Source organism: Antechinus flavipes, chromosome 4, assembly GCF_016432865.1.
Source record: "Antechinus flavipes isolate AdamAnt ecotype Samford, QLD, Australia chromosome 4, AdamAnt_v2, whole genome shotgun sequence".
Classification (NCBI taxonomy): domain Eukaryota; kingdom Metazoa; phylum Chordata; class Mammalia; order Dasyuromorphia; family Dasyuridae; genus Antechinus; species Antechinus flavipes.
In genome coordinates, this window is record NC_067401.1 from 371,925,956 (window position 1) to 371,939,467 (window position 13,512).

General features: G+C 32.1%; 1 protein-coding gene across 1 annotated transcript in view; it reads right to left on the reverse strand.

Moving 5' to 3' along the window:
* Window positions 1-361: 361 nt before the first annotated feature.
* The window catches only part of CENPF (centromere protein F), a 79,318-nt gene continuing 66,167 nt past the window's right edge, over window positions 362-13,512 (reverse strand). Inside the window, exons 16-22 of the mRNA XM_051996751.1 lie at window positions 12,917-13,069; window positions 11,443-11,619; window positions 10,123-10,284; window positions 7,534-7,696; window positions 5,362-5,844; window positions 3,052-3,233; window positions 362-1,116 (exon numbers count right to left, since the gene is read on the reverse strand). Coding sequence (XP_051852711.1) covers window positions 910-1,116; window positions 3,052-3,233; window positions 5,362-5,844; window positions 7,534-7,696; window positions 10,123-10,284; window positions 11,443-11,619; window positions 12,917-13,069 — 1,527 coding nt within the window. The 3' untranslated portion in view covers window positions 362-909. The remainder of the gene's footprint in view (window positions 1,117-3,051; window positions 3,234-5,361; window positions 5,845-7,533; window positions 7,697-10,122; window positions 10,285-11,442; window positions 11,620-12,916; window positions 13,070-13,512) is intronic.

A 13,512-nucleotide genomic window follows, 5' to 3' on the forward strand; every position in this document is an offset into this window, starting at 1 on the left:
CACTCCTTTAAATCTCTGCAATCTGGCCTCCAGGCACATCATTCAACTGAAAGTACTCAAACAGTACCAATGATCTTTTAACACCTTCCATCTTTGATTTGATAACATTAGCCTTCTGACTATTTCATGAACAGATAACTCATAGATTCTGGCATTTTCATTGGCTGTTCCCCACACCTGGAATGCTCTCCTTCCTCATCTTTTATTCCTAGCTTCCTATGAATAACAACTTCTACAAAAAGCCTTTCTCAATTTCTATTAATTCTGGTGCCTTCTTTTAATTACTTCTTATTTAGCATTCTCACCGTCTTATTTCTTCCTCTACTTCTCATACCAAGGTTCAACAGCAAGAATGAATGAATTTTGTATTTCCACAAGTAATAATTTTTTTTATTTTTAATCATATATGTTAGCTATAGACACTTCAAAATGACAGTTTTATTATAAACAATCTATACACATCTTCTATTTACTCCTAAAATACATGGTTTTCTTTTTATTTATTCAACTGGATATATGACTCATTATAATTCCTTCCGCAAAATATCTATGTCTCCTATCATAGACTGAAACAAAAAACACTTTTATGATACTATTGGTCACTTTAATGAATATAACATAAAATGGGTTTTATAGATTTAATGCATCATTCCCTATTTAGTTGGAGTATTTTACAACTTTTTCTACATAACTTTATACAGAATTTACATTATGTACATGGAGGAACAACAATGAGAATGACATACAAAGACAAGACAATCATTCTTGTTCTAACATTTCCATATTTAAAAAATAAAAACACAGATTCAACAATTGTAAGACTGACTAAACAAAAACCTCTATGGAAAGCTTTATTAAAAAGTTTGTTTACTTGTATAGCACTGATAAACTACAAAAACCTGTTAAAATTTATTGAACCCTACAGTTTTCTTCTTTGTTTTGTTCAGGTACAGTGTGTTTGCTTGGGGAATGTTTTCCTCTCTTGGCTTTCATACTCTCTTTAGGGATGTCAGCAGAAGTTTTTTTTGAAAGATTATTTTCAGAAAGAGGAGATCTTGTTGTGGGTTCTGTGATTGTCGCAAGTGATTGCACTTGGTGCTGATGGTCATCTTTTGCCTACAACAGAAATACCTTTATTTTAATATCTACAAACATTTCTGCAAAATTAAAAACACAGCAAAACAATGAATAACTTTAAATTGTCAACAATTTCCAACAATCTGTTCTTGTTTTTCATTTATTGAAATATAAGACTATTTATCAGGGAAGAAATTAGGAAAAAAAATAGGGCATAATAGAGTAGGCAGTATGGTAACAGAAAAGCTTAGGACTTGGAAGTCAAGTGATTTTATCTCAGTTTGAATCCTGGCTTTTCTCTGAAAATCAATTATGTGGCACCTAGAATTCTTGACTCCCAAAGCAAATGTTGCTTCTATTATCCAATGCTGACAATAATATATTTAAACTTAAAACTCTAATAATTCTTTTCAGTGATTTATAAAAATATACAAAAGACATTCTACCTGACCTTAAAGTACTAGAAATGGTAAAGATTATATAATGTTCTTCATTTATGAATAAACATTGACAGAGAGATGGCTGTCTGCTGACAATTCTCAGAAAAAAATTCTCCCTGTACTGAATTAGAACTTACTTTTAAAATTCAATTCAAACATTTAACATGCTCCTGTTAGGTGTGCTAGAGTTTAGAACTCTGTCTTCACAGAACTCTTAATTCAAAAACTAAGAGTTTAAGAATTGTTAATAAATAGATGAAAAGGGACAAGGATGTCAGATGGAAAGAAATAGGCCTATTTGTGGATCTTATGATAAGAAAGAAAAAAAATGTATTAAAGGAGTAATATCAATAAAACCTACACATGATTGAATTTGAAGGCAAAAGGAAAAGGCCTATATATTAGCCTACATATAATATATAGCCTATATACTTTGAACATAATGGGTTACTAATAAAACTATGATTTACAGGCACCCATTATGGCAAATCAAGTCAAAAGATCAAATAATTTTTTAAAAATCTTTCCTCTGCTATATAGCTACAACCAGTTTTTAATACAGGCAGGACATAAATTATGTAGTTTATATAAAGTGAAAAGAAAAGGAATTCAAGTAACTCATACTAAAGTAAAGTAGCGACAGTTTTGTTAAAAGTCATCTCAGTAAAGGCACCTGGTCCACTGACAAGAGCATTGAATCGGGAATCAAAGCACCTAGGTTCTTATTTTGGGCTCTGACAATATTTTGTGTTGCTTGTCAAAGATATCGTTTTTGTGGGTCTCAGTTTTTTCAACTGTAAAATGAGGAGGTTGGACCAGACTTCAAAATTCCCCAAATAACTTTAAATGAATTATTCTCTCTCTAACATGGCTAAGAGAGAGATCTTAAACAAACATGGAATATAGGAGATAATCTCAAAAGATAATAAAGACAATTTTAGTTACACAAAACTGAAAAGCCTCAAATCCCACATTGTTAAACAATCAAAGTCATGTCCAACTGCTCGTGATCCTATTTAGGGCTTTCTTGGCAGATACTAGAGTATTTCTTTCTCCAGCTCTTTTTCCAGTTGAGAAAATTGAGGCAAAAAAGGCTGGTTAATTGATTTGCCCAAGGTCACCCAGATAATGACTGTCTGAGCTTAGATTTGAACTCAGTCTTCCTGGCTCCTGATTCTCTATCCACTGTGCCATTTCACTGTCCTAAAGTCCTCTTTGCTGCCTTAGAAATCTTTTTCTCACCATCTGCTTTGGGAGTCTGAGGTAATACTCTTTCTTATTAACCATTTATACTTAACACTGCAGTGACCTATATGATCAAGGATTGGTCCATACAATAATAACAGGGCATTTTTTTTCCTCAGGCATTTTCACTGGGCTTATCTTTATTGATTTATTTACATCATGCTATAGGAAATGTCAGGCATCAAAAATCAATAAACAGAGGAGCCTGAAACCGAAGTGTATCTCCCCCACATAACATGCACAGATTTCTTATGATTGCAGACACGACCACTCTGCAGCAGTCAGTTACCTTTTGTGATCTACTGCCACCAGCTGTTGGTTTGGAGGTCTCAGCAAGATTTTCTGACTGTCCCTTCTGTAGATTCAGAGGTGAAAGCTTCTGTGCAGCAAGACGGGGGCTGGCCCTGGTTGCAAGGGTTGTTCTCCGAAAGATATAAGGGCTTGTTTTTCCTTTTGGGATATCAGCAAATCCTGCAACACAAGTTTATTTGTTTTTTAAAATATGATTGGTTTTGATAAGGTAGGAATAATAAGTGCCACTCTAACCTGGAATTGAAAACAATATTTATCTACAGAAAGGAAATAAAAGTTTAATTTTTAGAAAAAAGCTAATTTTCATGAACACTTCACACTGGTCATAGAACACATTTTGAGCTATGACAGAGAATTTTCTTAGAATTCTTCAAATAAGATTTTCTGTCATGACAAATTAAAAAGATGACAATTGTGTGTGTGTATTCATATATGTCTATGTGCATATATCATGTGTACATGAAGATTCTGATCAAGGAGGCAAGAATCACCAATTGAATGTATCAATTCTGTGCATGATTTGCTGTAGTACTTTATTAGCTTTGGGCCACTGCCACACTTTAGGTTAAAGTATAATCAGGGAAGGAAGAAAAATATTAAAGTAGGAGAAAAAGAGAAAAAACAAAGAACAGAACTTATTATTTGTGGGTAGAAAGTTAAAAAAAAAAAAATAGCCACAAACTCAAAGACAGCTTGGGTAATTATATCAGTGACTACTTCCAACTAAACAACAAATTGGTAACCTTTGACCTAATACCCACACCACTGAACATAAACTCAAAAAAAGCTTAATAATTTTTATATATATATAAATACATAACCTATACAAAAAAATATTCAAAACACAAATCCTTCGGGAACAAACTGGGTACCCATACATCGTGTAATGGCTGACAAATTGTGGTGTGTCAATGTAATAGAATATGATCATATTGTTTAAAAAAATGAATATTTTTAAAAGAATTAAAGAATAGAAATATGAAAAAATATTACAAGACTTTCTATTGAAATAATGCACAGTGAAGAAAGCAACAACAGGATAATACACACAAAATCAATGAAAAAATATTTAACAAGCACCAAGAATTATGCTATACACTTGGGATACAATGGGATGAACATTTTCAGAGTAAATATAAAGTTAAATAGCAGGCAGTGGTGTAGAAAGGGGCACCGGAAGATAGGGGAAGTTGGAATTAAATTGTCATCGTTTTAGAAGATGATACTTAAGCTGTATCTTTAAAAAAAAAAAAAAAAAGTTACGGTTTAAAAATGCTAAGCATACCCCTAGACTTCGACTTCTTAATTTGTGAGTCACAACTCCATCTAGGGCCTCAGAACAATGTGAGAGACATGAAATTATGATTATTAGTAAATGTTTAATGTGCAAACCAACTTTATATACCTATCTATCCAGGGTCATATAAAATTTTCTCAAGGAAAAGGGGTCACCAGTGAAAAAGTTTATCTGCTTTAGACAACAAACTGGCCTTCTTTTATCAATGCTCAGTACCAGATGGCTGGAATGGATTCTAACATGACTGTCTGTCAGCTTTCTTTTTCAAGGATTAGCTTAAGTACCACCATCTCCATGAATCCTTTCTGCTCAAAGATAAATGCTAACAGGTGCTCTACTATGTAGAAAACACGACCTCAAGAATAGGAACTGTCTCTTTTGTCTTTATATTCCAAGAACCTATATGCCTGGTACATGGTAGGTACAAAATAGTGACTGACTACAAGACTATTTATGACTATCCATTAAAATAACGTTTTCTCCTGGCCATTTGGTCACAATGAGAGTATTGTTATTTTTTTTTTTAAAGATAGTTCCTTTCTCTGATAGGATACTTTACAGTATAAACTATTTATCACTTATACCCAGGGATGAAACAAAAGAAAACGTGAAAGGCACAGTAGGGGCATTAGGTAGCGAGATCACCAATACTCTCCCATTGGTACACCAGGTTTTTAAATGACAAGTGATCAAGATATTACTGAGTTCCTAGGTTTTATGGGGGAGTCCCTAGAACTGAAATTCAGATCATTAAAATCTGTAGTTTTTAAATCCAAACCATTATTCTTCTTTAGATATTTAAATCAACCCACCCTAGGTGGGGAGGGGAGAAGAGTCTAAAAAAATTTGAATAACCATTTGCAAGTCAAAGGTCAAATACTGATATCAAGAAATTAAAATCAAGAGATACATACTTCATATTAGATAGCATTTTATTTCACACATAGAGAAGGCAGAAGGCAGGGGAAGTTATTTCAAAAGTAGAGTTACCTTTCTTTACCACTTCTGGGAGTCCTTCTGGCTCATAGTCAGTGTTCTCCAAGGCCTTTGAGAGGCTTGTGATACCTTTTGGTGTCACTCCTTTTTTGATTCTTTTAGTAAAAGTCTCTGGTGTAGAAGGCATTGATTCTCCATCATTTTCTTTGATGCCACAGGACCTTGGTCTCTTACTTGAAACTTTACTTTGACTAGCTGATGTCGTCTTTTCAGGAACAGGATAATTTGGAGAGTGTATTGAATCAGCCGAGTTTAGCATAGGAGAACTCTGAGAGCTAACTTTTCCTTGCAAAGAACTCAGGAAAGTAACCTGTGCTTCTAACATATCTTTAGTTTTTTCTAGCTTTTCATAACTAACAAGAAGGTTGCAATATTTATCCAAGTATTCATCTGTCTCTTTATTTTTTTCTTCAATAGTTTCTTTCAGTTCTTTCACCTCAGACATCAGTTCTTCTACATTAACACCTGGGGCATTATCTATTAAAAAGAAATGTCATATCAGAATTAATTAATTGAAGATATTCTGATTGTTAATATAAATCATTAACATTTGCCTTGGGACAAAAATAAATCTACTAGAATACATATTAATACAGATCAGCCAAATCCCTGATTATTAAGTTTGAAAATGTAAACTTAATGGTTTGATTAAGTTTGATTCACACAAGTTGGTCTTAGCTAAATCATCAGATCTCTACTCCTAGAAAATATTTTGCCATGGCTACTTACAAAGCCAAATGAGTAAAGAGGAAGACAAAATGTGAGCCTGAATTTCACTCCTTACTTTACCCACACTTTCTGCTAACAATGATAATGAACAATGAAAAGATGAAAAAGAGATGGAACAAATGGTCCTGACACAGGCTCAAATAAGACTGTCCTAAATAATACACACACATACACACACACTCCTTCATGTAGTCTATTAGCTCAGTGTAATAATACCAAAGAAATACATTCTCCAGTGATCATATCCATTCATAAAATCTTGTTCAACTGTGTCATGGATGTAGGGATGGACTACATGAATGTTTTAGAAGGCAAAGCTGTCCACAGTGGTGATTCTAATTTTGTTATTAAATATAGGATAAAATTTTAATCAACTCACTACTTCCACAAATTACCATAAAATAAATTTCCCTGATTTTGTTATTCCCTCAGACGACTGTCTTTTATCTACCCTAACTTCTCCACATTTTGTCTTCCTCTTTACTCATATTTCACTACCTTTCATCAGTCTTACCTGTACAACAGAAGCTGTCCCTTCCTCAATGGTCTCTCTGCCTCCAGTTTTACCTTCAACATATTCTTATCTGCAAATAATTTTCCTAAAGCACAGGTCTGACCCCATCACTCTCATCTCAAAAATCCCTAAAGATTTGGTATCAACCTAACTTTATTTTAGGGTGAACACCTGCAGGACAATTGGGGTTAAATGACTTGCTCAGGGTCACACAGCTAGGAAGTATTCAATGTCTGAGATCAGATTTGAACTCAGGTCCTACTGATTTCAGGGTCAGTGCTCTATCCACTGCACCACCTAACTGCCTCCAACTAAACTATTCAGTATGAAATCACAGTGCTTCCCTTCATTAAATATACATTTCAGGCTAACAAGGTTAATAAGCTACAGCATCCAACATAGACCTTAAGTCTGTTCTCGGTGTATTTGGGCAAATAGAAAGTACTTATTACTCACTTCTATGTATCCACATTCTGAAATCTTCATCCCTTAAGGAAGTCTCCCTTGATGAAAGAATCCTCTCCTTTTTAACACTTAGTATGCATTTTTATCTTACCTCATCTATGAGACTCTCTATTGTGCAGTGTACTTTATTATATATGTATATAAAACATGCTAGATTCCTCCTCCCCAGACTGAAAGCTCCTTAAAAGGCAGACAAGGTATGACTTTTCATCCTTGTTTCCTAGAACAATGTTTGCACAAATTGAAATGTTAGTAAATATTATATATGAAGCTATTAAAGCATGAAAAATGTAGCTCCAACTTAATAGCAAATTTGAAAGCAGAATTTGAAATTCAGAAGAATATAAATTGACGTTTCTAAAATACCACCATATTTCAAAAGTAAAAGCATTCCCTGTTTAAAAAAAAACAAAACAACCTAATAATTCTGGTTATTATTCCTCTTAATTAGTGCTTACTTTGTTTCTGATTCTCTTGTAAAGCTTCAAAGCCAGTAATTTCTTTCTGTAATGCTTCCTTTTCATTCTCCAGCTGTTTACAGGTTTTGATCAACAACTGTATTTTTCCTCTAGCATTTTCATTCTCCTTCTTCAACTGAGTTACATATTTCATATTATCCACCTACAAAACAAAAACATTCCAACTATAATGAAAATATACATTTTATGGTTTGTGAAACCACTCACTTTTAGGCAGGAAAACTGAAATAACAATTAAGTGACTTGATTAATAACATAATACCATTTGTGTGACTAAATCAAAGCTGATTCTCCTATTCAGTTGTTTTCTATACTTAAAGCTTCTTAAACTTCGGGTCAGAATCCCATATGTGATCTCAATTGAATGTGGAGGTTGGAAAATTATGATATATTATACCAATAATTTTTTTTAATTTATATACCTATTTTATGTACCTATAATATCCAGGATTACCTAAAAGTTTCTTGGGAAAAAGGGAATCACAAGTAGAAAAAGTTTAAGATGCCCCATTCTATGTTATATAATCTGTGCCACGATACTATCTGACCAATGGCATAAAGCAACAAAAATCATTATGTCATATACTTTTAAGACTATTTTTTGTTCAAATCTAAAGATCCGATGAACACACTGGCTGATTTTTCCAAATGCTTCTCCATCACAAATCTAGAATTAAGAATAGGATGTTGAATTTGCCAGTTAAGGTGTCTTTAATAGTTAGAACAATATGTATTAATCCATAAGGACAGATATAAGTTTTTAGGTAATGTTTCTTTAGTTTTAAATGACTGGATGACCTTCAAGATCCTTTCTAGCTCTAAGTCTATGATTCCATGACATATGTTAAATATCAATACTGAATTAATTTTATAACATAAATGATTTATGAAATTTACAGATACAAATCCAAGAAAATCATTAGAAGTAGTACGTGAGGAGTGAAGAGAGAGATGTTATATTGCCTCCCTTGTCATAAGGGTGTGAATTGGTGGGAAAGGAACATTGAGCCAGGTACTGAACTCTCAGGGGAAGAAGAGAGAAAGACCTGGGGTCTAGCCAATCTCTGCCACAAGGATCTGAATTAAATGATAAACCTAGAGGAATTGGGCCACAACTCAAAATCATGTGAAGGAGTAGAAGCACAAGTATATGTAAGGCCCATGCTAAGTTTTTAAGTATTTTAAAGCCAAATAATGTGATCATTAAGAGGCAAGAAAAACTTCACAAAATTCAGAGAGACATGAAAATGTAATTATTCCCAAAAAACTGAATGACAACTTGTCAAGAATGCACTAATAATCTAGTCTTCTTCAAGTAGAGATTAAAATAATCTCTGAGTTCATTTTTAGCTTTGAAATTATGTACCATTTAAAAATTTCTTAAGAAGGCTAAATCCTTTCCAGGAACAGCCGAATATAACAAAACAATTGAGAGAAAATAGCAATGTTTCGATTAAAAAAATAAATGGAGGATCAAATTTGAAAACTTTAAGTCTAACACTCCAAAATGAAAAACTCACATCAAGATTCAAACACAGAAGCAGAGAGGAGCTTCATTATGAAGAATTAAAAATCAGGGAATCATACTCAAACAAATTAGACTGAACTAATAAGAGGCAAGCTGAGGTGAGTTCCAAGCTTTTGAATGAAAAACAAAAGAGTAAAACTTTAATCAACAGTCTTACTACAAGTCCAGTTCTCAAGCCACCTCATGTTGACTAGATAATACTATCATCTTTAATAGAAGAAATTTGGTATATTTTATTGGAAAGACAGCATCTTCAAAAATAGGGTGGAGACCTACTTGGCAAAGATGCAGCAGGAGTCAGAAAACAATATAGCTAAACTTAATGAAGCTACTGCAGAGCCTGAATCTAGATCAGACAGGGCTTCACTAATACGAACTGCTAATGAATCTCACAAGAATGCCAAATGGAATCAGCATCCAATTGCCAGAACAACTCAGGAACAGTGAGATTTTAAGGAAAGTTACATGTTTTAAATAAAGGAAAAAATAATGTACACATATGGGAAAAAAATTTCTTAACAAATGTTTCATTATTGTTTTAAATTCTTACATATCTTTGAAATTAAAAAAAAAAAAAACCACACACATTTAATTCTGCCACTTAACACAATGACTTTCCCCTAAAGTTGAGAGATTACTAGGTCATTTAATATAATAAAATTTTCACAAAAGTACAAAGTACTGACCTGGTTATCTCCATATAAGCTTCAGACAACTACGATGAAACTTAAGGAATTGATTTAACAATAGAATTAACAAGAGAACTTGGGGAGAAAGGCTGTCAAAACACATATCTACACATGTGCACAGACTGGAAAAGATGGCTAGTCATTTATCAGTATTTTCAGCAACACAGCCAGTGACTTCAATAGTAGTATCTCCGAGTATGAGTTATTTATAAAATTAAGTGAAAAGCAAAAAACATTTAACTTCAACACTGCAAATTCAATGTAAAGCAAATACTTGAATTAAGTGTCATTATATCATTAATGTCCTTAAAATGTGCCTTAACATAAGCTGAAAATTATTGTGGAAAATACCTTGGTTTTCTTCAATTCTTCTAAAATCTTACTAGTAGATTTCAAAGAATTAGTTAATTCTTCTTTATTGGACTTTAAAATCTCCATTTCTGACTTGTGTAAGCTGAGATCCTGTTCTTTACAAATTAATTTCTCCTGATATGCTTCAATTTCCATTTCATGCTAAGAAAGATAAAATATAATTTTGGTCAGGTAGCTCAAGAGAACAAATTTACACAACATCTCACAGTGCAAACAAAACAAAACATCATTTCATGACCTGGAATTCTGGGCTTCAGAATAACAGGTTCTACAGTGAACCTCATATGACATAACTTAAAATTTATTATCAATAGATGTTTAGTTTTTATATCTATTTTAGAATTTTACGAATCAGGTGAAAAGAGGTTCTGATTGGAAAGGGAACACAAAGCAAAGTGATAAATGTTGATGCAACTAAAAAACAAAAACAAGCACACTAATGGCCTCCTGATAGAACTACGTATTGCTAAAATCACTCTTGAAAGCAATGTAGAATTATGCCCCCAAAGTCACTACCCTTTGATTTAATTATAGCCATACTAGGTATATACCTCCAAAAGATCAAAGAAAATGGAAAAGGACCCATACACGCACATTTATAGCAGCTCTTTTCATAGTAGCAAAAACTAGAAACTAAGGGGATGATGGAGCACCTATTAAGAAAGAGCTAAACAAACTGTGGTATATAATTGTAATATTATTAGACATAAGAATGATGAAATAGACAGTTTCATAGGAAACTAGGGAGATTCTCATGAACCAATAAAACCAAAAAATTATGATTTTAATAATTATAAGATTTTTTTAAATGTTGGAAATCTTTATTAACTCTGATAAATGTAAAGACAAATCAAAACTGCACAAGAACAAAAATGAGGCATATGGCCAAGTCATGTCAGAGATGATGGAGTTAAAATACAGAGTGAAATATATATATGTGTGTGTGTGTGTGTGTGTGTGTGTGTGTTTCTTTTTTGGCCTTAGCCAGGATAACTTGATCAATACTGCTCTACTACACATATTTCTTAGTAAGAAAAATTGTAAAATTAAATTAAAAACAAAAACAAGTTGTTACATCAACTTGGAAAAGTTATTGTCCAACTATAATAAGGAAAGTGACCAATCCATTTTACTGTTAGACAGCTTTGATTTAAGGAATTTTTTCCTTATAAAGGACTAAAACCTATCTCCTTATAATTCCATAGATAACTATGAGAGAAAGTAACAGTTTTACTCTCTCATCTTGGAAGATGATATCTTCTATCTACATGTCATATCCCCCTAACTAAAGCTTTTTACCTTTTTATTTGCTTCCTTGAGTAAAGCTTCATATTTTTTATTGGCATCCTCAAGCCTACACTGATAATCTGATATTTCATCTCTTGATTTTCCTTCTCTTTCCTTCAGTTCTTTTTGTAAACAATCCAAACTCTTCTTCAGTTCACACTTTTCCAAAATTAGCTCATCCAGCTGCATCTAAATGCAAAAATGGTATTTAACAATTTATTATTTTTTAAATTTAAAAATTAAATTAAATTTTAAAAAATCTTAAATATGAAAAAGCATAATAGCCATGAAATGCAAACTTCTGAAGGGAAAAAAATTTGCCAAAGAACATAAGCAGAACCTAGTAGTATGTTATAGTTATAATTTTTTTAAAAAATGATTAAATCTAAACCAATACATGTCAATTAACAATCATAACAAAATTTTTACATTATTTTAAATGTCAGAGGAAGCTGTTAGTTAAATATGAAAACAATATGACTATACTAGTAAGCCATGGACATTTTTTTTCAATTTAATGTTCATCATCCACCATGACATCTTAGTGATTCTGAATAACTGAAACAATAACATAAGCTAGTATGTTATTTTCAAAGTTTAGAAAACTCAGTGAATTTGGGAAAAGCTAATTTAACTTCCTTTCAAATTGTGTCTATTTTTTGCAAGAACACATTTACTTGACACCGTTAGATCATTACTTGCCAATAAGAAATTCCTGAGATAAGTGGAAAAAATTATTCCTTAATTCCTTAATACTCTAATACATTTTGCTTCTTAAACATTTTGAAATGAAAGCATACATGAATTGTTTTTATGTCTAAATATAATATTAAACTTTGCTTGATGACTTGAGGTTATTTTAAATATCAAAATAAGATTGCACTTAGAAACTGGAATAGATAGAGGTATTGCCCCTAAACAAAATGACTCTAAACAGCTGAGCTTTCACAGCTATCTTTTCTTCACTGAAAGTGACCTTTATGTCTACCCTTCATGATACTCCAAATTTTAACCTGAATTAAACAAAGAAACTCACTATCAAGATTACTAGAACTGTATAAAAAAATAAAATCTCACATTGGTAAAAAGACACCAAGAGTTCTCCCCCAAGAAACACTTAATTTACTGTTTCTAAGTCTTACTTCTTAAATTTGTTATTTGTAGTTTTAGTTGGGTTGAAGAATAAATAAAAATAATCATTCAGCAGCTGATATTTATTTACAGTGTTAAGATTTGAAAAACACTTTATATTCACTATCTTATTTGGGCTTTGCAAGAAGTCTTTTAAGCAAATTTGATAAATACCATTAACTTCATTTTTCAAAAATGAGAAGGTAGAGAAGTCTAATCAAAAGATGGACTAGATGTCACTGAATTTGAAAGCAATGGTTTTAAATATGTTTTATTTATCAAAAAAGGCCTCCCAGATAGTACAGAAGACTATTAACTTGAAATTATTTTAATTATATTTCAGAGAGTAACTTACTTTATTCTTCTCTGCTTCTGCTTCTGTAATTTTTACATGATCAGTAAACCTGTTCTTCTCTCCAGTATATTCTTCTTGCAAAACTGTCATCTTTTGCATCATCTCATTCATTTCCTTCTTCAGGAGAACTTCATTATGTGTCATTTTATTTATCTAAAATAGAAGTTTTCATTCATCTCCCAAATAATACTTATGTAATATTTAGATTTTTAACCAAATTAACTATGTATTCTGGATATTTATTTTACTCTTTAAAATATATTAACTTGATAAATCCTCACTTTATTAAACCATTCTAATAATTTTTAAAGCCCCCTAAAACATTCTTTCCTTCTCATTAAAGATTTAACAGAAAACAATAGAGGAATAAAGTCAAAGGATACTCCTAATTCTTCAAATCTTTCACAAACATACCAATACAAATACAAGCAACTTTACTGAAAACATATGAGCTAAAAATACTCGATGAAACAACTTCTTGCATTTAATCAGCTCTAGATTTATTGCTAATCTCCATTATGTGCTGATCTAAAAGAAACATCCTACTAGAAAACCTGTTTAAGAACACTACCTTTATGTACACTTAGTTTTAAAAA